Source organism: Symphalangus syndactylus, chromosome 5, assembly GCF_028878055.3.
Source record: "Symphalangus syndactylus isolate Jambi chromosome 5, NHGRI_mSymSyn1-v2.1_pri, whole genome shotgun sequence".
Taxonomy (NCBI): domain Eukaryota; kingdom Metazoa; phylum Chordata; class Mammalia; order Primates; family Hylobatidae; genus Symphalangus; species Symphalangus syndactylus.
Window position 1 is genome coordinate 33,641,816 of NC_072427.2, and position 21,935 is coordinate 33,663,750.

At 46.0% G+C, this 21,935-nt stretch overlaps 1 protein-coding gene across 6 annotated transcripts in view; it reads left to right on the forward strand.

The window, feature by feature from the left end:
- CELF6 (CUGBP Elav-like family member 6) overlaps positions 1–21,935 on the forward strand; it is a 36,130-nt gene that overhangs the window by 8,875 nt on the left and 5,320 nt on the right. For 5 of the 6 annotated variants that reach the window (XM_055277893.2, XM_055277894.2, XM_063638805.1 and 2 more), the window contains exons 3-4: positions 6,433–6,481; positions 21,732–21,860. In XM_055277893.2, the coding sequence (XP_055133868.1) occupies positions 6,433–6,481; positions 21,732–21,860 (178 nt within the window). Of the gene's footprint in view, positions 1–4,884; positions 5,090–6,432; positions 6,482–21,731; positions 21,861–21,935 lie in introns of those variants that run through there. The other variant, XM_055277895.2, reaches the window with a different exon arrangement.

A 21,935-nucleotide genomic window follows, 5' to 3' on the forward strand; every position in this document is an offset into this window, starting at 1 on the left:
GTGGTTCACACCTGTAATCCCAGTACTTTGCGAGGCCAAGGCGGGTGGATCACTTGAGGTCAGGAGTTTGAGACCAGCCTGGCCAACATGGTGAAACCCCATCTCTACTAAAAATACAAAAATACAAAATAAAAATAAATAAATAAAGGAATAAAGAAAAGAATAAAAAGAAATGGGGAGGGAGTAGATGCTTTGCAGAGGAGATATTATCTGAGCTGAATCATGATCATATTTTATCATATTTGAGGATCTAGAAACCTAAAAGACAAGAAATTCTGGGGACAGTGTGAACAATGGCAGGGAAGGTGTCTAGCAAAGATGGCTAAGGCTCCCTCTAGAGAATTGTGCATGTTGGGCAGCAGTGGAAGCAAGACTCACAAGTTTTGACAGCCAGTCTTAGAATCTTGGGCTTTAACAGGAGGCTTGCAATGGGGGAACAGAGGTGGATTTTAAGCAGAGAAGAGTAAGAAACTAGTTTCAAAAGATTACTCTGGGCCAGGCATAGTGGCTCATGCCTGTAATCCCAGCACTTTGGGAGGCTGAGGCTGGAGGATCACTGAGCCCAGAAGTTTGAGACCAGCCTGGACAACACAGTGAGACCCCGTCTCTACAAAAGTTTTTTAAAAATCAGCCGGGTGTGGTGGTGTGCACCTGTAGTCCCAGCCACTTGGGAGGCTGAGGTGGGAGGGTTGCTTGAGCCCTGGAGGTTGAGGCTGTCTCAAAAAAAAAAAAGAGAGATTACTCTGGCTATGGTGTCAAGAAGGTTGGGTTGGAAAGGAAGCAACACTGGAGGCTGGATGACCCTTTAGTGCAGTGTTGCTTGAGTGCAGATGAATGATGATGCTGGCCTAGAGCTGGAGATAGGCCAGGAAAGGAGAGAAGAGGTTAGACTTCAGAGCTGTTTAGGATATCCACATAGATTCTAGAACCAATGGGACTTGACAGTGGGTTGAATTAGAGGAGAGGGGTGAGGTAAAACAAAGTACTAAAAATTATGAAATTTGTTTTTTTTCTGTCCCACTCTGCCCTGCACCTCCTGACACCTTTCCCAGACCTACCAGTGTTCCCTTCCTCGAGAAGGTTCTGATAAACTCTTCCCATGGAATGGGGTGTGCTGAGGGTATGAGTGCTAAGTGAAAAGAATAGTTGGCATCAGGGCAGAAGAATCTGAAAAGGGCAATGCTGAGCCCAAAGGGAGGAATTTTAGACAAGTCAGGGCAGAGAGTTAGGTAGGGTCTTGCTCTCCCATATGCTCACTGGGGCAGAAGGTCCAGGGCCCTGTGCATGTCTGTGCGGCCTCTGACCTTCCCCACTCCGTTGCCTGGAATAGATTGTTCTCTCTGACATTCTATCCCTTGAATTCCCTCCAGGGCTGGGCTCTGAAGCAGACATGGGCCTGGACTCCACCTGGGAAATTATTAAGGGAACAGGTGCTCAGCCAGGGCAATAGCTCACCTGAAGTCCCAGGACAAGTTTTTGGCCCGGGAGGCAATGTCCTCTTTTCCTCAAGGGAGACTCCTGATTACCTCATCCCACTGCCATGTCCCTCCTCTGCCCATGGCAGGAACAAGATATATATAATAGGTTGCCCAGGAAGCTCATGGGGGCAGCTCTCTTTCTCCTCCAGCCACACATAACATACCTAAATCCCAGGTGTCCTCCACCACTGCTCTGTGGAGACTGAAGGCTCAGAGCCCTGCTCTCCCCAACTCTGTTCTTATTCTCTTGGGTTCCTCCCCTGGGGACTTCCTTGTACTCCCAAACTCCCACCTTCCCCAACTCCCAAGCTATGAACCTGAGACTCAGCCAATATGCCCTCTTCTTCCCAGGTCCACATATCCAATAGAACTATAGTCCAGTTAATTCTTCCTACACATCTGTTAAATCTGTTCATTTCCTTCTACCCAGGTCACACTCACCTCTCACCTGTGCCACTGATCTTCTTGCCTCTAATCACTCCTTTTCCAGTCCTTTCTCCACATAGTGACAGCTTATGGGATCCTTCATAAGACAAAACTGACTAGAAGATTCCTCTACTTAAAACCCTTTCCTGGCTGGGCATAGCTGCTCACACCTGTAATCCCAGCACTTTGAAAGGATGAAGTCCAAGGATCGCTTGAGCCCAGGAGTTCGAGACCATCCTGGGCAATATAGTGAGACCCAGTCTCTACAAAAAACTTAAAAATTAGCTGGGCATGGTGGCATGTACCTGTATTCCTAGCTATTTGGGAGGCTAAAGTAGAATAATAGCTTAGCCCAAGATTTGGAGTTTGCAGTAAGCTATGATGGCGCCACTGTACTCCAGCCTGGGCAGCAGAGTAAGACCACAGGTCAGGAGTTTGAGACCAGTCTGGCCAACATGGTGAAACCCTGTCTCTACTAAAAATACAAAAATTAGCTGGGCGTGGTGGCAGGTGTCTGTAATCCCAGCTACTCAGGAGGCAGAGGCAGGAGAATTGCTTGAACCTGGGGGGCGGAGATTGCAGTGCGCTGAGATCACGCCACTGCACTCCAACCTGGGTGATAGAGTAAGGCTCAGTCTTCAAAATAAATAAATAAATAAAAATTAAAAAAAAAATTTAAAAATCCTTCCCTTCCCTGGATCCTCATTGCCTTTGAAATATAACAAAGTCCAAGTCAAAATTCCTTGATGCGGTTTTCACAGCCTTCCCTAATCTGGCCGTTGCCTACCTCTCAGTTTCATATCTTTGACAACGATAACAACAACAACAACAAAAACCGGCCAGGCGCGGTGGCTCACGCCTGTAATCCCAGCACTTTGGGAGGCCGAGGTGGGTGGATCACCTGAGGTCGGGAGTTCAAGACCAACCTGACCAACATGAAGAAACCCCATCGTTACTAAAAATACAAAATTAGCCAGGCATGGTGGCGCATGCCTGTAATCCCAGCTACTTGGGAGGCTGAGGCAGGAGACTTGCTTGAATTGGGAGGCAGAGGTTTCGGTGAGGCGAGATTATGCCATTGCACTCCAGCCTGGGCAACAAGAGCGAAACTCTGTCTCAAAAAACAAACAAAAAAAACAATAACTTTTTATATCTGAGGTATCTACTAAGATCTAGCAATTATCATTTTCATCACAAGGCTGCAAGGTAAGATCATGATTCCCCCTTCACTAGTGTGGATATTGAGGCTCAGAGACCTTAGAGAAGCAAGTGTCTAGCCAGGATTGAAATCCACATCTATCTGCTAGGAAGCAATTTGCTCAACCCTGGCTACTCCCATGCCAAGTGCTCACCAGAAACTTTGCTCCTTCAGGCTTGCAGCTCTCTGTCGGTACCCTAGCCATTCAGCATGCTCAGCCACCACTCCTACCTCTCCTATTATCTCTACATGGCCAATGACCCCAGTACTTCAAGGCTCAGGTCAAACACTGCCTCTTCTATGCAGCTTTCCTGAGTCAACCTCTTCAGCTGGAGTCTGCCTCTTCTACAGCTCTTGACCTTGCACTCCACCGAGGCCCTGGTCCCTCTGTGCCTCACTCCTTAAGAATGGAGTTGAGCAGCACTCCAGTGCAAAAATCATGGGCTTCAGCCTCAGACAGACCTGGGGATAAATCCCAGCTCAACCACTTACCCACCATGGGATCTTAGACAAGTGACTTCACCTCCCTCAGCCTCAGCTTTCTCATCTATGATATGGGCACACTTGTATTCCCTTGCAGAGTGGTTGGAAGGATTTAGAGACAATGTATGTAAAGTGTCCCAGGAAGGGCTTGGCACAGAGTGGGCTCTCAGGAAATGGTGACATTATCTTCCCCTCTGTGAGCCTATGAAGAGAGGATCCCCAAACAGATCATCACTGTCTCCCATGAAAGGCTGCCTGGGGCTCATCATAGGGCTCAGGAAATGCTGGCAGCATGCCTGGGTGGTGGAAGGCCTAGGTCAGGTCCGGGGGGAACACGTGTGTACCACCCGATGCCCACTCTCTGTTGAAGGGTGGTGAAGTGGGTGGGAGGAGAGAAGGGGGTGTCCCCCAGAGCACCATCTCCCAGGAAACCCAGCCAGGGAGGCAGCTGCCATGGAAACTGCTGCTGTCACGTGTGCTCGTCACTCTAGGCTCCAGAGAGAAATTCTCAGGATCTATTTAAGCACTAATAAAATAATGATGGTCTTGCTCACCCTCACTGCCCCCCACCCCAGGCTTCTACTCTTCTGGCCTTCTTCCCTACCAGGCTCCTCCCTGCCTCTCCTGCACCTGCTTCCTGACCCTTCATCTTCTCATTTCCTTCCCCTCTCCACCAGTAACTCTCTTTCCTTGTCCCTTTCTAGGACTGTCTTTCTCTCACATCATTTCTGTCTGCCAGTGTTTCTTCATCTCTCCCTGTGTCTCTGCTCTCCATGGCTCTGTCTCTTGGTCTCTCCTCCACAATCACAGGTGGCCATGCCCAGGGACGGGTCCCGTCCTCCTGGTCCCTGGTCCAGGCCAGTCCAGACCTGTCAAGCTCGCCCTGCTCTGCTTGGATTGATCTGTCATCCCCTCTAGAATGCAACCTGAGTCCTGTCGGTGTCTCGGCCCCCACCCACAGCCTGGTACACTGCAGGTGCTCCACCACCAGCGGGTGGGTGTGTCAGAGCCCTGGGTGGGAGGAGGGAGTTGCACTGGTTCAGGCTTGGCCTGTTCTCCTTTCCTTTTTTTTTTTTTTTTTTTTTTTTTTAGTAAGCCCTCCCTGCCCCTCCCACCCCCAAATTTGATCCAAAGAAAATTGCTCAACTGTGACTGCCAGGGCGTTACCATGGTTACTGGGTAGCACTTGTGGCTATGGTAACAGGAAGCTGCCTGTTGTCTCGGCAACGAGCATATTGGTAAGGGATGGAGTGGTCCCTGATTGGTGCAGAAGCAGAGCATTTCCTGAGGGGAGGGGGTCAGATCATCACCTTCTCAGGCCAGATGGGCATCAGTACCCCTTCCTCCATGAACGGGAAGGCCGCTGTTTTTTCCACCTGGCACTCAGCTCCCTGCCCCCCAACAATAATTCCTCACCTCCCACGCACCCAGCTCTTGGCAGTTTACAAAGACCTTTTGCATCCCCATTACCTCATGTGATCCCCACAACACCCCTGAGAGGAAGGTGAGATGGGGATTCAATCATGAATTCACTCAGGGTGGTTGGGGGATGGGAATGTGGGGGGGATATATTGAAATCACCTAGGAGCGTTTTCAAATTATACAATACCCCAACTTAAGAGCCTCGTCCGGTTCCTGGGTGATTTTTACCTACACCTCATCAGGAACCCCTGAATTAAAAGATGAAGTTGGTGGGAGCGGGGAAGGGATGGAAGGAGAAGTCAAGCTGCTTTCCAGGCTTATAGCTTGGGCGACTGGGAGGATCAGGTTGGGGCAAAAAAAAAAAATGAGCTCTTGTTTGAGTGTGTTGAGTGAAGGCGCCCGTGGGACTTTCTAGTGGGGATATCCAGCAGGCAGCTGGTAACATGGCTCTGAAGCTCAGAGGAGAATGCAGGCTGGAGACACAGAGCTCTAAGTCATCCCTGTGTGGAGAGGAGCTGAGGCTGTGAGTGTGGATGAGACTATCCAAGAAAAGTAGGAAGAGCCAGACAAAAAGGGCTGAGAATGGCACCTTGGAAAACTCCAGCATCCTCAGGGAAGGGGACCCTAGGGAGGGGATGGAGCAGGTGAGTGTGGAGACTCTAGTGATACAGCAGCTTGGGAAATGTTTTCCTCATTTGAAAAATTGAATCTGGCTGGGCGCAGTGGCTCACGCCTGTAATCCCAGCACTTTGGGAGGCTGAGGCAGGCGAATCACTTGAGGTCAGGAGTTCGAGACCAACTTAGCCAACATGGAGAAACCCTGTCTCTACTAAAAATACAAAAATCAGCCGGGCCTGGTGGCACATGCCTGTAATTTCAGCTACACAGGAGAGAAAGAAAAATTGAATCTGAGAAAGGGTGGCTTACTTAAAGTCATACAACCATTAAATGACAAGAGTTGAGGGCAGATAGCACTGAGTCTGATTCCCAGACTCTTTCATCTAAATGACACATAGCATGATATTCTCCATTTTAGACATAAAACACAAATCTGCAGTATCAATTCTACCCTCCTTCCCAATCCTCTTATGCAAAGCCTTTAAGTAAGTCCAGAAGCCAAAGGGACAGGCCTCACATCGCCCCTGCCCAGAGCCCCAGGCAGAAAAGTCTCTTTAGCTGCTTCATTCCACCTTGTGCTTGCCACTAAGTTCCTGTCACCCATCCCTGCCAGTTTCAGCACCTTCTAAATTCCTGGGTTTAAGGAAGGAATCTTGGAGAAAATCTGTAATCCTAGTTTGGAAGTGGTGGAGTGCGGAGTTCAAAGGAGCTGGGGCTCAGATCCTGAGGCGTCCACGGGTCGAGAAGCTGGGGGATCCAGGACCAGGCAGTCATGCTGAATGGGTGTGTTGGTCCGATGTCTTTCAGATGAATCGTCCGATCCAAGTGAAGCCAGCTGCCAGTGAGGGCCGAGGAGGTAACTTCCCTGTCTGACCAACCTCAGGCTGTGACCCGTGTAAGGGAGGGTGGGCCCACACCTGGAGTCAGTCCTACCCATGACTTAGTATGAGAGCCTCCCTGGGTCAAGGGGACAGGTGGGGCTCTGAGTTGCTGAGCCCCATAAATAGCTCAGCCTTCCCTGCTCAGATTGAGCAGGGCTGGGGTTCTGGGGAGCCCAGACCCAGAAGAGGCAAGAAGGGCCTAAACAGATGCCAATGATAGAGAAAGGGGGTTCTTGTCACTTACCCTTGGAGAGAGATCATTCCTGTTTTGCCACATGGAACTTTCAGGGTTTCGTTGTTGTTGCTATTGCTTTTTTTTTTTCTTTTTAAAAATTATTTTATTTATTTATTTATTTATTTAATTTTTTTAAATTATTATACTTTAGGTTTTAGGCTATTGTTTTTAAGAATCAGGTGGGAGTTATTCCCCTTCTCTATATCCTTCTGATATCAGAGAACACAGTCTGTTTTGGATTGAGGCCATTCCTTCATTGTAATTGCCTGGTTGCTCATGGTAAAAGATAAGGCTGGTACAACAGACTTTATGAGCCATAGTAAATCTTCTATGCTGAGGACCATGGAAAGCTCTGATAGCTACACTGTTTCCTGGTAGAGAAAAACCAGAGCTCCTTAAGAACAGGAAGTGGGCGGGGCGCGGTGGCTCATACCTGTAATCCCAGCACTTCGGGAGGCTGAGGTGGGTGGATCATTTGAGGCCAAGATTTCGAGACCAGCCTGGGCAAATGGTGAAACCTCGTCTCTGCTACAAATAGGAAAATTAGCCGGGTGTGGTAGTGGTTGCCTGTAATCCCAGCTACTCGGGAGGCTAAGACAGGGAGGCTGAGGCAGGAGAATTGCTTAAACCTGGGAGGTGGAGGTTGTAGTGAGCCGAGATCATGCCACTGCACTCCAGCCTGGGCAACAGAGCATGACTCTGTATCAAAACAAAAACAAAAACAAAAACCACATAGGACGGGTAGAGAGCCTGTGCTTTCTTCCAGCCAGCTGGGTTCTGGCCAGCTTCCATGCTGTAAAGGCAAGGCTGGCTTCTGGTGTCAGTTCTTGGTGTTTTTCTCACCCTTGGATCTTAGATCCTTCCAGTGTATCAGCCTATAGCCCTCCCTGATGTCTGCTGACTCTTTATCTTGGGTAAGACTCTTTTCCTGTCTTACCCAAGATCAGCCATGGCTTTGCTAGCTGAAAGAAGCTGCCCGAGTTCAGGAACAGAATGGGACCCAATTGATATAAACATGTATTGAGTCCTACTAATTCTGTACCCCTCTCAGACTTCATGCTCAGTCTGAGAACCCACACACAGAGTTCTGGTGACTTTGTGGTTCCGTTGTGAAGTTCGTTGCTCCAAGAAATACTTCCATTATCCTTTTAGATTCTCTGACCTCTGGTCTCTGATTCTTAATTTCTGGTCAAGATGTTATCACCTCCACCTTGTCTTGGAGAGATATTTCCAAGTTTCCTCCTCCATCCACACACACATTCTGCTTTCCCTTTTTATTCTTTCCAGTCAGGTTTTTGAGATGTTCCGGGCTGCATGCAAAACTTCAGGTTCATGTGACCCAAGAATTTCTGCCTCTTGGGAAACTCTTTTATGCATCGAGGCCATTGTTGGCCATCTACTAAGCCCTGCCCACAACCATGAGCCAGTCCCACAGTTGAGAAGCCAACTAAGAGTATGTGAGTGAGCTGTGAAGCAGACAGGTTCAACCACACAACCAACATCTTCTGAGCAACTTACTCCACAGCAGGAATACAGATGTGAGCAAAGCAGGCCTAGTACCTGGCCTCATGAAGCACAGATGCTATGAGAGGATATGGACAAGTAAACAAGGGAACACAATTCAGTGTGATCACTGCTTTCAAGGGGAAGTCCAGGGGAATCGTGGGGACACAAACAAGGGGCACCTAACCCAGTCTGGGAGGTCAAAGTGGGTTCCCAGAGGAGTAATATTTAAGCTGAGACCTCAAGGATGAATAGGAAGTAGTCAGAGAAAAGAGGAGAGAGGGAGCAAGCATGTTGGGCAGAGGAAGAGCATGTCCGCAGGCCCCAGAGCTCAGAAGAACGTGGTGCAATTTGGAGTCTTGTTCAGGAACAAAGTCCACAATGCTAGGGCACTCCTGCTGTATGGAGTCCACTACATCTTGTCAGTGTTTGGGCAGCCGCACAAAGGAGGCCTCCATGCTGATAGTGCTTTTGCTTGGCCTGGTCGATGTGTTCTGGTGGTCTGGGCTCTAAGCAGTGACATCAGCTTGAGTTGTAGAATTTTCTTTCCACATTTTTGTATAAACTTTGCAGGTGTCACGTCATTGACAAATTCCGTACATATGGCACTTCCACCTATACACCTGTTCAAAAGAGCAGGAAAAGCAAATCTAGCTGAAAAAGAGGTTTGCCTGGCAGCAGAACTCATAATTTAGCAGTTGTGTTACACAGATATTTCTGGACAAGTGGTGGCTCTCAAGAAGCATACACTCCAAATGCATCCATGAATAATCCTTCTTGCAGGTTTGGACAACCAGATCTCTCAATTCCTCCCTGCTCCCTACTATATATTCAGGAGAGAAGAGGCATATGTACCCAGTCTTGCAGAACAGTTGGGCCTTTACAATTTATAAGTATTTTAATACTAACAGATCTGTGTTAGATAATCATTACTAATCAAAATGTATTTTCTTCAATGCTACATATATCTCTTCTAAAGTGAGTTCAACCCTCTGCTGAATTTTAACACAACCTAATGCTTTAGAAAGTCAACTTTTTGGCTGGGAGCAGTGGCTCACACCTGCAATCCCAGCACTTTGGGAGGCCGAGGCGGGCGGATCACGAGGTCAGGAGATCAAGACCATCCTGGTTAACACGGTGAAACCCCATCTCTACTAAAAATACAATAATTAGCCAGGCGTGGTGGTGGGCACATGTAGTCCCATCTACTCAGGAGGCTGAGGTGGGAGAATGGCGTGAACCCGGGAGGCGGAGCTTTCAGTGAGCCAAGATTGCGCCACTGCACTCCAGCCTGGGCGACAGAGCGAGACTCCATCTCAAAAAAAAAAAAAAAAATGAAAGTCAACTTTTTAAAATTGTATTGGATTTTGCTTTTAAAATGTAACATTTGGCAACAATGTGGAAGAGCCTGTCCCATTTAAGTCTTATGTCTGTGACCTCAAACATTCTATAAACCTTCAGAGTCAATGGTCACACCTGACCAGATGTATTTACACCAGTGAGCCTGTGTCTTCTAAAATTATTCCTGAAAGTAAATCGCTTAGTTTTCCATTGGTTAATAATGGTTTCTATATCTGATAAGAGTACTGATGTCAATGAAAACAATCTAAGGGATATCAAGGCCAACATATTCTTCCAAAACCTTCCACTTTCTTCCGGAAGGGATTATGCATGACTTTTCTTCCCATCAAGTAGGGATCATCAGCTCAAATACTACAGGAGCCCAGGTAGGTAACCTTAAATGGATGAGACTCCCATGATTTAATAAAATAATTTACAGCTGGGCATGTGGGCTGGTGCCTGTAATCCCGGCACTTTAGGAGGCCAAGGCGGGAGGATGACTTGAGCTCACAAGTTTGAGACCAGCCTGGGCAACATGGTGAAACCCTGTCTCTGCAAAAACTATACAAAAATTATCTGGGTGTGGTGGCATACATCTTTAGTCCCAGCTACTTGGGAGGCTGAGGCAGGAGGATCACTTGAGCCCAGGAGTTCGAGGCTGCAGTGAGCTAAGATGGCACCACTGCATTCCAGCCTAGGTGAATGAATGAGACCCTGTCTTAAAAAAAAAAAAATTCATTTTAATTATATTAAATGTTGGCAACTAATTCAAATTTTAAAAATAGACCAGCACTGTGAGAGCCTACCAAACCTATCATAATTGCTTCTTTTTCCATCTGCCATAAAGGAGGATTACATTGTGCACACATGAGCTTTTTTTCTTTTTTTTTTTTTGAGATGGAGTTTCGCTCTGTCGCCCACGCTGGAGTGCGGTGGCGCCATCTCCACTCAACGCAACCTCTGCCTCCTGGGTTTAAGCGATTCTCCTGCCTCAGCCTCCTGAGTAGCTGGGATTACAGATGCCCACTAGCACGCCCAGCTAATTTTTGTATTTTTAGTAGAGACGGGGTTTCGCCATGTTGGCCAGGCTGGTCTTGAACTCCTGACCACAAGTTATCTGTCCGCCTCGGCCTCCCAAAGTGCTGGGATTACAGGTGTAAGCCACCACGCCCGGCCTAGCTTTTTAACAAAAATAGCCACTTTATCTTCTGTCACTTGACTTTTGATGGAAGAGTGTAGTAGTAGTTTTACTTTTAATCAATAAACATGAGGTTTGTGGTTGAAACATACATATTGTATATTTTATGATTTTTATTTATTTACTGATTTGACTGTTTATTTACTTATTTTTTTTTAGAGACAGTGTTTCACTCTGTTGCCCAGGCTAGAATGCAGTGGCACCATCATAGCTCACTGCAGCCTTGAACTCCTAGGCTCAAGTGATCCCCCTGCCTCAGCCCCCTGAGTAGCTGGGACTACAGGTGCATGCCACTATGCCCAGCTAATTTTTGTATTTTTATTTTTTGTAGGGACGGGGTCTCACTTTGTTGCCCTGGCTCGTCTCAAACTCTTGGCTTCAAATGATCCTCCCACATTGACCTCCCAAAACGTTGGGATTACAGGCAAGAACCACCGTGCCCGGCCCCTGTTGTATTACTTTTAATACTTATTGGTAACACTTGTTAATTCGATGCCTACAATACAATTAATATTAGCAATACACCAGGATTTGCCTGATGGAAGATGTCAAGGTCCTTTTCTGTCATGGCCATCCCCCGCAGCCTTGGTGACACTTTTCTCAGAGCACCAGAGGTGCATCTTGGTCTTTGTGGATATATTATAGCAGCCTTTTAATGCATTCCAGTGAATTTGCATAAATTCTGTAGCTAAGTTCCACGCTGTTCCTATACTCCACACTCCAGGCCTATATTTTACATCCCGTGGCAGCTACACATCGAGCAGTACACTATTAAAGGAAAATGCATCTAACTTTCTAAAATGAAACTATCTCCTAACATACATTAAATACACATAGTGTCAAAAACTTTTTCCTCAGGGCTGGGTGTGGTGGTTCACGCCTGTAATCCTAGCATTTTGGGAGGCCGAGGCGGGTGGATTGGCTGAGCTCAGGAGTTTGAGACCAGCCTGGGCAACACGGTGAAACCCTGTCTCTACTAAAATACAAAAAAATTAGCTGGGCTTGGCGGTGTGTGCCTATAATCCCAGCTACTTGGGAGGCTAAGGCAGGAGAATTGCTTGAACGTGGGAGGCAGAGGTTGCAGTGAGCCGAGATCATGCCACTGCACTCCAGCCTGAACAACAGAGCGAGATTCCATCTCAAAACAAACAAACAAACAAACAAACAAAAAACCTTTTCCCTCAGCATTTGTGTGCATTTGAACATGAACATTAAAATGTCTGTATGGGTAAAAATTCAAGGTTCGTGTATTTTTGTTGTTGTTTTCTTTTGTTTTTGAGACGGAGTCTCGCTCTGTTGCCCAGGCTGGAGTGCAGTGGCATGATCTTGGCTCACTGCAAGGTACAACTCGGCTCACTGCAAGGTACAACTCCACCTCCCAGGTTCAAGAGATTCTCCTGCCTCACCCTCCCGAGTAGCTGGGACTACAGGCGCCTGCCACCGCACCCTGCCAATTTTTGCATTTTTAGTAGAAATGGGGTTTCACCATGTTGCCCAGGCTGGTCTTGAACTCCTGACTTCAAGTGATTTACCGGCCTCAGCCTCCCAAAGTACTGGGATTACAGGCATGATCCACTGCGCCCGGCCTAGGTTCATGTATTTTTAAAATGTTAACCACAAATTATATGGGGTCAGAAATAAGGATCCCCAAATCCCTCAGACAATGGTAACTAAGTAAGTCTGTTATATTTGCTGTTCAGCATAGGGACTGTAGTTGATTTTTCCTCACTTACATTTTCTCTACTTTGGAAACACCAATAAGTTAAACTGTAAGTACTGATCTTATAGGAAAAGTATTTTTTAGTCCTAAAGCAAAATATTAAAAATTATTGAATTGTATATTCTTTCCTCTTTCAAATTTCATAGCATAGAATCAATACATAAATCACAATGGTGACTGCTCTACTTGTTCCACCTCTCAACTTAGCTGTATCCTTTACTCAGCAAATATTTATGTATGCAAGATGCCTAAGGTACAGAAATAGGTTAGGTAATCAATCCATGCACTCTTCCCACTTCAGTTATTTTCTTTTAACGTTCAAATTTAAAACATTCTCTGAGGATTTTAAAATATATTTTGAGGCATCTCGTTTTTCAATCTTGCAATTTGGTTCAACTCAAAAGCCAATTATCTGTTATCCAATTAACCCTCCTATCACTATCCTATAATTGCTTAACTAATTTCTGCCTGAATTTGCAAGGGTTTGATTAGATGTCAGCCTGGATTTTGAGTATAAACATATATGCATATATGACTATCTCACTAGCAGAGCCATTTTTTCCAAGTTCTTTCTAGGATTCCACTTTATTCAGTGTTTAACAACTAATCTTTGAGTTAAAATTGAATTCTGAGGTAGAATTTTCAGAATTTCGTATTACTGGGACATATTCTGTGGCCTAAATCAGAAATAGACCTTAGCAACAACTGTTCTGTCACAGTCAGTTGACAGTCATACCTGTTGTTGGTCCTTAGACGAATTTAATTCTAAAAAGTATTTTCCAACTAAGATTGGGTAGATTTCACCCATACTACTTGACACTTTCCTCACATTAACTCTTCACTTCCTGAAATGCATTCTACCCACAAAGGTAATGAGAGGTGCTTCCTTAGGCTTGGCTCAGAGCAGATCACCCAAAGCTGATTGTCATAACACTTTTAGGTGTGCAGTTACTAGAGCTAAGTGCATTCACATTGTATAACCAATCCTCAGAACTTCTTCTTCTTGCAAAAACAGTAACTCTATATCCATTAAATGATTCTCCATTTCCCCCTTTCCCTCAGCCTGGCAACCATCATTCTGTTTATTTCTGTGAGTTTGACTACTCTAGATACCTTACGTAAGTGGAATCATACAGTATTTGTCCTTCTGTGACTGTCTTATTTCACTTAGCCTGTCTTCAAGGTTCATTCATGTTGTAGGATGTGTCAGAATTTCCTTCCTTTTTAAGACAGAATAATAGTTCTTTGTATGTATATGCCACATTTTGTTTATCCATTTATCTGTTGGATATTTGGGTACCTTCAACCTTTTGGCTATTTTAACTAATGTCGTTATGAATATGGGTGTACAAAATATTTCTTCAAGATCTTGTTTTCCCAGGCACAGAAAGACAAACACTGCATTATCTCACTTATGTGTGGAACCTAAAAAAGTGGAGCTCGTAGAAGCAGAGAGTAGGATGGTGGTTGGCAGAAGTTAGGGGCGGTGGGGGGGGTTACAGTATGGAGAAAGGGGAGATGTTAGTCAAAGGATACAAAGTTGTAGTTAAACAGAAGGATGAAGTTTTAGTGATCTATTGCACAGCATGGAGACTGTAGTTAATAATAATGCAATATGCATTTCAAAATTGCTAATAGAGTTCAATCATTTTCACCATAAAAAAGTGATAAGTAGGCAGGCCGGGCGCGGTGGCTCACGCTTGTAATCCCAGTACTTTGGGAGGCCGAGGCGGGCGGATCACGAGGTCAGGAGATCGAGACCACGGTGAAACCCCGTCTCTACTAAAAATACAAAAATTTAGCCGGGCGTGGTGGCGGGCGCCTGTAGTCCCAGCTACTCGGAGAGGCTGAGGCAGGAGAATGGCGTGAACCCGGGAGGCGGAGCTTGCAGTGAGCCGAGATCGCACCACTGCACTCCAGCCTGGGTGACAGAGCGAGACTCTGTCTCAAAAAAAATAAATAAATAAATAAATAAATAAATAAAAAGTGATAAGTAGGCAAGGTGAAGAATATGTTAGTTAGCTCCATTTAATCATTTCACAATGTCTACATATATCAAAGCATCACATTGTACCCCATAAATATATACAATTATTATTGGTCAATTGAAATAAAATTATAGATTAATTTTTGAAAAGACCCTGCTTTCAATGTTTTTGGATATAGTCCCAGAAAAGGTATTGCTAGATCATATGGTAATTCTATTTTTAATTTTTTAAGGAACTGCCATACTGCTTTCCATAGCAGCGACACTATTTTACATTCCTATCAACAGTGTGCAAGAGTTCCAATTTCTCCACATCCTCGCCAACGCTGTGATTTTCTGTTTCTTTGATAGCAGTCATCCTAATCGGTGTGAGGTGGGTGATATCTCATTGTAGTTTTGATTTGCATTTCCTTAACAATTAGTCATTTTGAGCATCTTTTCTTATGCTTGTTGCCCATTTGTATTTCTTCTTTGCAGAAACATCTACACAAATCCTTTGCCCATTATTAAATAGAAGGTTTGGTGTTTTTTGTTGTTGTTGTTGTTGTTACTGTTTACTTGTACGAGTTCTTTATATATTCTGGATGTTAACCTCCTATCTTGTTATATTGTTTGCAAATGTGTTCTCCCATTCCAGAGGTTGCTTTTTCATTCTGCGGGTTGTGTCCTTTGATGGACAGAAGTTTTTTAGTTTTTTATTTTTGTCCTCGAATAGATCCTTGTTAAAGTTTTTAATTTTGATGTAGTCAGTCCAGTTTATTCATTTTTCCTTTTGTTGCCTGTGCTTTTGATGTCATATCCAAGAAATCATTGCCAAATCCAGTCATGAAGCCTTTTTCCCCTCAGTTTTCTAAGACATCTACTGTTTTAGCTCTCACCTTTAGGACTCATCCATTTTCAGTTAATCTTGTGTATATGGTGAAAGGTAAGAGTCTAACTTCATTCTTTTGTAGATATCCATTTTTCCCAACCCCATTTGTTGAAAAGACTGTCCTTTCCTTATTCAATGATCTTGCCTCCCTTGTTGAAAATCATTTGACCATATGTAAGAGAGTTTATTTCTGGGATTTCTGTTCTATTCCATTGGTCTATATATTTATCTTTATGCCAGTACCATAGTGCTGATTACTATAGCTGTGTAATACGTTTTGAAAACAGGGAGTTCGTCTTCTTCTTCAAGATTGCTGGGTATTTGGAGTCCCTTGAGATTCCATATGAATTTTAGGGTGGATTTTTCTATTCCTGCAAAAAATGCCATTGGAAGTTTATAGAGATTACATTAAATCTGTAGATCACTTGGAGTAGTATTGACATCTTAGCAATATTAAGTCTTCTAATCCATGAACACAGATTGTCTTTTCATTTATTTGTGTCTTCTTAATTTTTTTTTTTTTTTTGAGACAGAGTCTTGCACTATCACCTGGGCTGGAGTGCAGTGGTGTGATCTCGGCTCGCTGCAATCTCTGCATCCTGGGTTCAAGCAATTCTGCCTCAGCCTCCTGAGTAGCTGGGATTACAGGCACCCACCACCACGCCCAGCTAATTTTTTGTATTTTTAGTAGAGATGGGGTTTCACTATGTTGGCCAGGCTGGTCTCAAACTCCTGACCTCGTGATCTGCCCACCTTGGCCTCCCAAAGTGCTGGGATTACAGGCGTGAGCCACCACGTCTGGCCTCTTAATTTCTTTTAGCAACATTTTGTAGTTTTCAGTGTATGAGTCTTTCGCCTCCTGGGTTAAGTTTATTCCCAAGTATTTTATTTTATCTACTATTTATTTATGTATTTTGAGACGGTCTTACTCTGTCACCCAGGCTGGAGTGCAGTGGCTCAATCTCAGCTCACTGCAAACCTCCACCTCCCAGGTTCACGCTATTCTCCTGCCTCAGCCCCCCAAGTAGCTGGGATTACAGGTGCTTGCTACCTACACACGGCTAATTTTTGTATTTTTAGTAGAGACAGGATTTCACCATGTTGGCCAAGCTGGTCTCAAACTCCTGACCTCAGGTGATCTGCCCACCTCAGCCTCCCAAAGTGCTAGGTTTACAGGTGTGAGCCACCATGCCTGGGCTCCAAGTGTTTTATTCTTTTCGATGCTATTGCAAATCAAATTGTTTACTTTCATCTGGTTTTTTTTTTTTTTTTTTTTTTTTTTTGAGACAGAGTCTCGCTCTGTCTCCCAGGCTGGAGTGCAGTGGTGCAATCTCAGCTCACTGCAACCTCCACCTCCCGGGTTCAAGAGATTCTCCTGCCTCAGCCTTGTGAGTAGCTGGGACTACAGGCACATGCCACCGTGCCTGGCAAATTTTTGCATTTTTAGTAGAGACAGGGTTTTACTATGTTGCCCAGGCTGGTCTCGAACTCCTGACCTCATGTGATCCGCCCACCTTGGCCTCCCAAAGTGCTGGGATTACAGGCGTGAGCCACCGTGCTGGGTTTTGCTTTCATTTCATTTCATTTTCAGATTGTTCATTGCTAGTGTGTAGAAACGCAACTGATTTTATTTATTTATTTATTTATTTATTTTTATTTTTATTTTTTTTTTTTGAGACGGAGTCTCGCTCTGTCGCCCAGGCTGGAGTGCAGTGGTGCGATCTCGGCTCACTGCAAGCTCCGCCTCCCGGGTTCACACCATTCTCCTGCCTCAACCTCCCGCATAGCTGGGACTACAGGCACCCGCCATCATGCCTGGCTAATTTTTTTGTATTTTTAGTAGAGACGTGGTTTCACCGTGTTAGCCAGGATGGTCTCGATCTCCTGACCTCATGATCCACCCGCCTAGGCCTCCCAAAGTGCTGGGATTATAGGCGTGAACCACTGTGCCTGGCCAACGCAACTGATTTTTGTGTGTCAATTTTATTTCTTGCAACTTTGCTGAATTGGGTTATTTGTTCTAACAGTTTTTTTGTGTGTGGAATTTAAGTCCCTCCTGATGCCTGTCACATCTGGCCAGGAGACTCTTCTCGTCCTGCCTACTTCCTTCCATCACTTTCCCTGTGCTTCTTATGCTGCAGTCATCACTAAGAGTCTCAGGAGAGAGTTGCTTTGCTATAATACAACTACTGCCTCCAGCAAGACTTTCTGGTTTGGCATTTACACTGAAAAATGGACCAGTATTTTTAGGATGTGTCTGGTAGTTGGTACCCCAAGGCTGGACCTTTCCCTACACTGTCCCTACAATCATTACATTTCACCAACATGGAGGTGATTTGGTGTGAGTGGCCTAGAAACCAGAAACTTGAACACCTCAGGAATTTCTGTGGAGCAACATGAGGCAGATGCTCCTTCCTTGAACAGCATCCTGGTGCCCTTTCTGAAGTAGTCTGGACTGATTCTGCTATGATTACTGGGATGTCAACCCCATCATTTGCTGCATTCGAATCCCTGACCTATATGACCAGCTGCACAAGGCAGCTTCAGGGAGATGGGCCTCTGGGAGCCTAAGCCACTTGTTTTGGATTCAAAAAGCATTTGAGACTGGGCATGGTGGCTCACACATGTAATCCCAGCACTGTGGGAGGCCTAGGCGGGCGGATCACCTGAGGTCAGGAGTTTGAGACCAGCATGGCCAACATGGTGAAACCCCGTCTCTACTAAAAATACAAAAATTAGCTGGGCATGGTGGTGTGCACCTATAATCCAGCTACTCAGGAGGCTGAGGCAGGAGAATCGCTTGAACTTGGGAGGAGGAGATTGCACTGAGCTGAGATCGCACCATTGCTCTCCAGCCTGGGTGACAGAGCAAGACTCAGTCTCAAAAAAAAAAAAAGAAAAGAAAAAAGCATTTGATAGAAGATCAAGAAGTACACATCGGTTGCCAACAGGAAAATGCAGTTATACCATTCAACCATATGGCTTTCCAACTATGTCTCAACTCTGTGCTGATGCTGCCTTCTAATTCTTTCCACTCCAAGAAGGTTGAGCTTCCATGTTTGATATTCCCATCTTTCTAGGATCCTACCCACCACTCATGGGATACTTTTATTGAGATATTTCTGACTTGCCTCTTGTAGCATCTGCTTTTTACCCAAATGATAGAATTTGATCTAGAGGAAACTGAATTATTTGGGCTACATCCCATCATCATCTCTCTTTGGAGGCAATGATCAGCCATCAGAATGTTCATATCTGTGGGTTTGGGGGGCTACTCTTAGGGGTCCAGCATGTACTTCTCTTTGGCCAGGTCCCTTAAGAAACTTATCCCACCATTTCTGGGTCACCTGAGGCTCATGACCACTGTGATCCAGCTTATCCTCCTGTCAAACACAATCAAGGTCCCTGTAAAGTGGCAAAGAGGATACCGGGATTTAAGGTGATACCTGGGAAACAGGAGCCTAGAGCCCACCCCATGGTAGATACTCATTTCCATTCCAAACTCTGTATATCTCAGTAGTCCAGATCCATAGGGTCAGTGCCCTGACAGGGAAATGGAAAAAAAATTTTTTTAGTTGGAGTCTCACTCTGTCGCCCAGGCTGGAGTGCAGTGGTACAATCTTGGCTCACTGTAACCTCCGCCTCCTGGGTCCAAGCCATTTTCCCACCTCAGTCTCCTGAATAGCTGGGATTATAGGCATGTGCCACCACGCCTGGCTATTTTTGTATTTTTAGTAGAGATGGGGTTTTACCATGTTGGCCAGGCTGGTCTCAAACACCCGACCTCAAGTGACCAGCCCACCTTGGCCTCCCAAAGTGCTGGGATTATAGGTGTGAGTCACTGCGCCCTGCTGAAAATTCTCAACTTGTGAGATTCTCACTGGAAAAGAGGATTGGAAAATTTCATGGGCCATGACATGAGTTTGAACTGACCACCATCAGCAGAAAAAGCAACAAGAGGCAGAGCAGATGAAGGATCAGATCACCACTGTCAGTACAAACTTCTTTTCTGTCTTATGGGCTCTATCTCAGCCTGTGATGTCTCTCTTCCTACACAGGGCTACCTGGATTCTGGTCCATGTGGTATGACATCTTATCGGGGTGCCATCACCATTTTTTAGACCCTAACCAATGACACAGCTCCACTACAAATTAGGGCATTGTGAAGCCCCCGTTGGGACTATGGAGGCCCTAGACTCTTCTCCAGCCTCTCCCAGGCCTTCTGCAGCCCCAAATAACTTAGAACAATGGCATGGTCTTTTGGGGTTTGATTCTCTGGCCAAATGAGCCCATTCTCCAATGTCAAGGCAAAGCCATCAGATTGGTCGAGAGACTCATGAAAGACCTTTCCTGTCTTCTCAGGCTCCTGAACAGGATGATCTCAGATCCCCCCTCATACAACAGCTGGAACTCTGTTCTCTATCTTCTAGGTCAGTAATTTCAAAGGGCTTTCCTTGGAGCTCCTCTAGGGAGTATTAGGGGAGGATCAAGCAAGACGAACTCCACCCCTCCTTATCTGGCTTCAGTCACAGCAGTTCTACTTTTCCCTTACATTTTGAGCTTCATCCTAATATTTATGTTAGAACAATGTATTCCACTGATTTTTCAAAAGGTTGGGACAGTGATCTGTTCCAAGGGCACTATTCTGTGGCTGACACCCCCAGAAGCAAAGCACACCCACTGGGTTGTACTCTCACCACAGAAGGTCAGTGGTGAGACCTTCTTTCCTCCATCAGAATTCCAGCCACAAGTCCATTATCCATCCCCTCCCCAAGGATCATCGGGTGGTATCTCTCCAGACAGAGGGCAGAATTTTGCTAAAACACATTCTGCCTGCCCCTTATGAACTGCAGCCCCTGCCCTCCACACAGACATAGCATCGTCAGACAGACAGACACTTCAAGATCCCCAAGGCAGCCTAGGCCAAACCCCACACCACCCGGGTGACATACGGACACACACATAGTCTTGTTGAAGATTCTCCCCTGCTAACTTTGTTCAGTTTTGAACAGTCTGTTCTTCCTTCACTGTCACCCAGGCTTCAGTCTATGACCCCCCACTAGCCTTGTTTCCCCTGCACTCAGAATCCAAGGACCCCCATCTGCCTAGCCAAGCTGGTCAAGGAGTAGAACCATTTAGGATGGGTTTTCCTGCACTCCAAGATCTTGAAGATGAAGCCTGAAACCAGTTTCCTACCCACCCCTTCTCTCCCAACTTGTATTGTCCCCTACATGGTCAAGCCCCATCCCAAATTCAGAGATTTACCTTGGTGCAGAGAAGAGCCAGACTTTAACAGCAGGTTGGACCCCTCTACCCCACACTCCCAGAGAGTGTTCCTGAGGCCTAACTTGCTGGATGTGCAACAAAACCCTAGTTTCCAGCCCCAGCTCTCCAGCTTTCTTCAAGGGACACAGGCCCAGCTCACAGCCCCTTTCCTGCATTTCTGCCACTCCCATAGAAAGGGTGGATACAGGAAGGAATCAGACTGGTTCTCTGGTGGTAATCCAGGTCTACAGGCAGAACTTGTTCTCTCATAGCATGAACATTTTGGGAGGCATCAGGGCAAGAGGACAGGGGAATCAAAGGGAAGGATACAGAGAGGGCACAAGAAGCTTGCTGAAGGGACAGGGTGGTGGAGGTGGGAGTTAAGGAAAGGGGTCAGGGGTTCAGCAACTGTAGTAGGGAAAATCTAATGTTGGAGGCTCAGGAAACCAAGGTCCTGCTCTCTGTAGGCCTTTGGGAGGGGCATCCAGGTTGGATGTGATGCAGAGGGTAAGGATTCATCATGTCAGTGCTCAGTGCCTAAAGATGAGGCAGTAGGATGACAGGACTGTTTTCTGTGCTGTTTCTAAATCCAGAACCCTCCTTGATATGAGCAGGAAGGGGCATTGATTCTAGCCAGCACTATCAGGCTGACCAGCAAGGATGTACTTCTCTTCTCTGGACCCAGTCTGAATAGAAAGGCTTTCTCTGAGCACTGCCTTCCTTAATACTACAGAAATGGTCCGAAACAGTGTTTCCCAACCTCTAAGAACAGAAAGGTCAAACATGTGAAACAATGCATATAGGGCTCTACCCAGCCAAAGATATCAAGACTGCATCACTCCCCACAAGAGCAGCCCTGAGCCTCTCTGGGTTTCCCCAGGACCCAGGTTTTCCTGATGGAAAGCTGAGCTGAGCTCCCTTCTCCAGATCCCTTCCCCAGATCCTGCCCCTCAATGAAAACCAACCCCGGAAGCCCAGGGCTTTCTCACTTCCTCTGCTTCCCAGAGTGAGACTGGTGAGCTGCCTTCCTAAGTTCCTCAGGCTACTACTCTCGGGGGTCCAGGAAGACTTGGGGTCCCCAGGTCATTCCTGGCTTTGTCCCCAGAGGACCGAAAACTGTTTGTGGGGATGCTGGGCAAGCAGCAGGGTGAGGAGGACGTCAGACGCCTGTTCCAGCCCTTTGGCCACATCGAGGAGTGCACGGTCCTGCGGAGTCCTGACGGCACCAGTAAAGGTGACCTGAGCTGACCCCGGGATTTCCTGGTGACCTTTCCTCACTCTGGGCCACATAACTCTTTGGCCCCTGTGG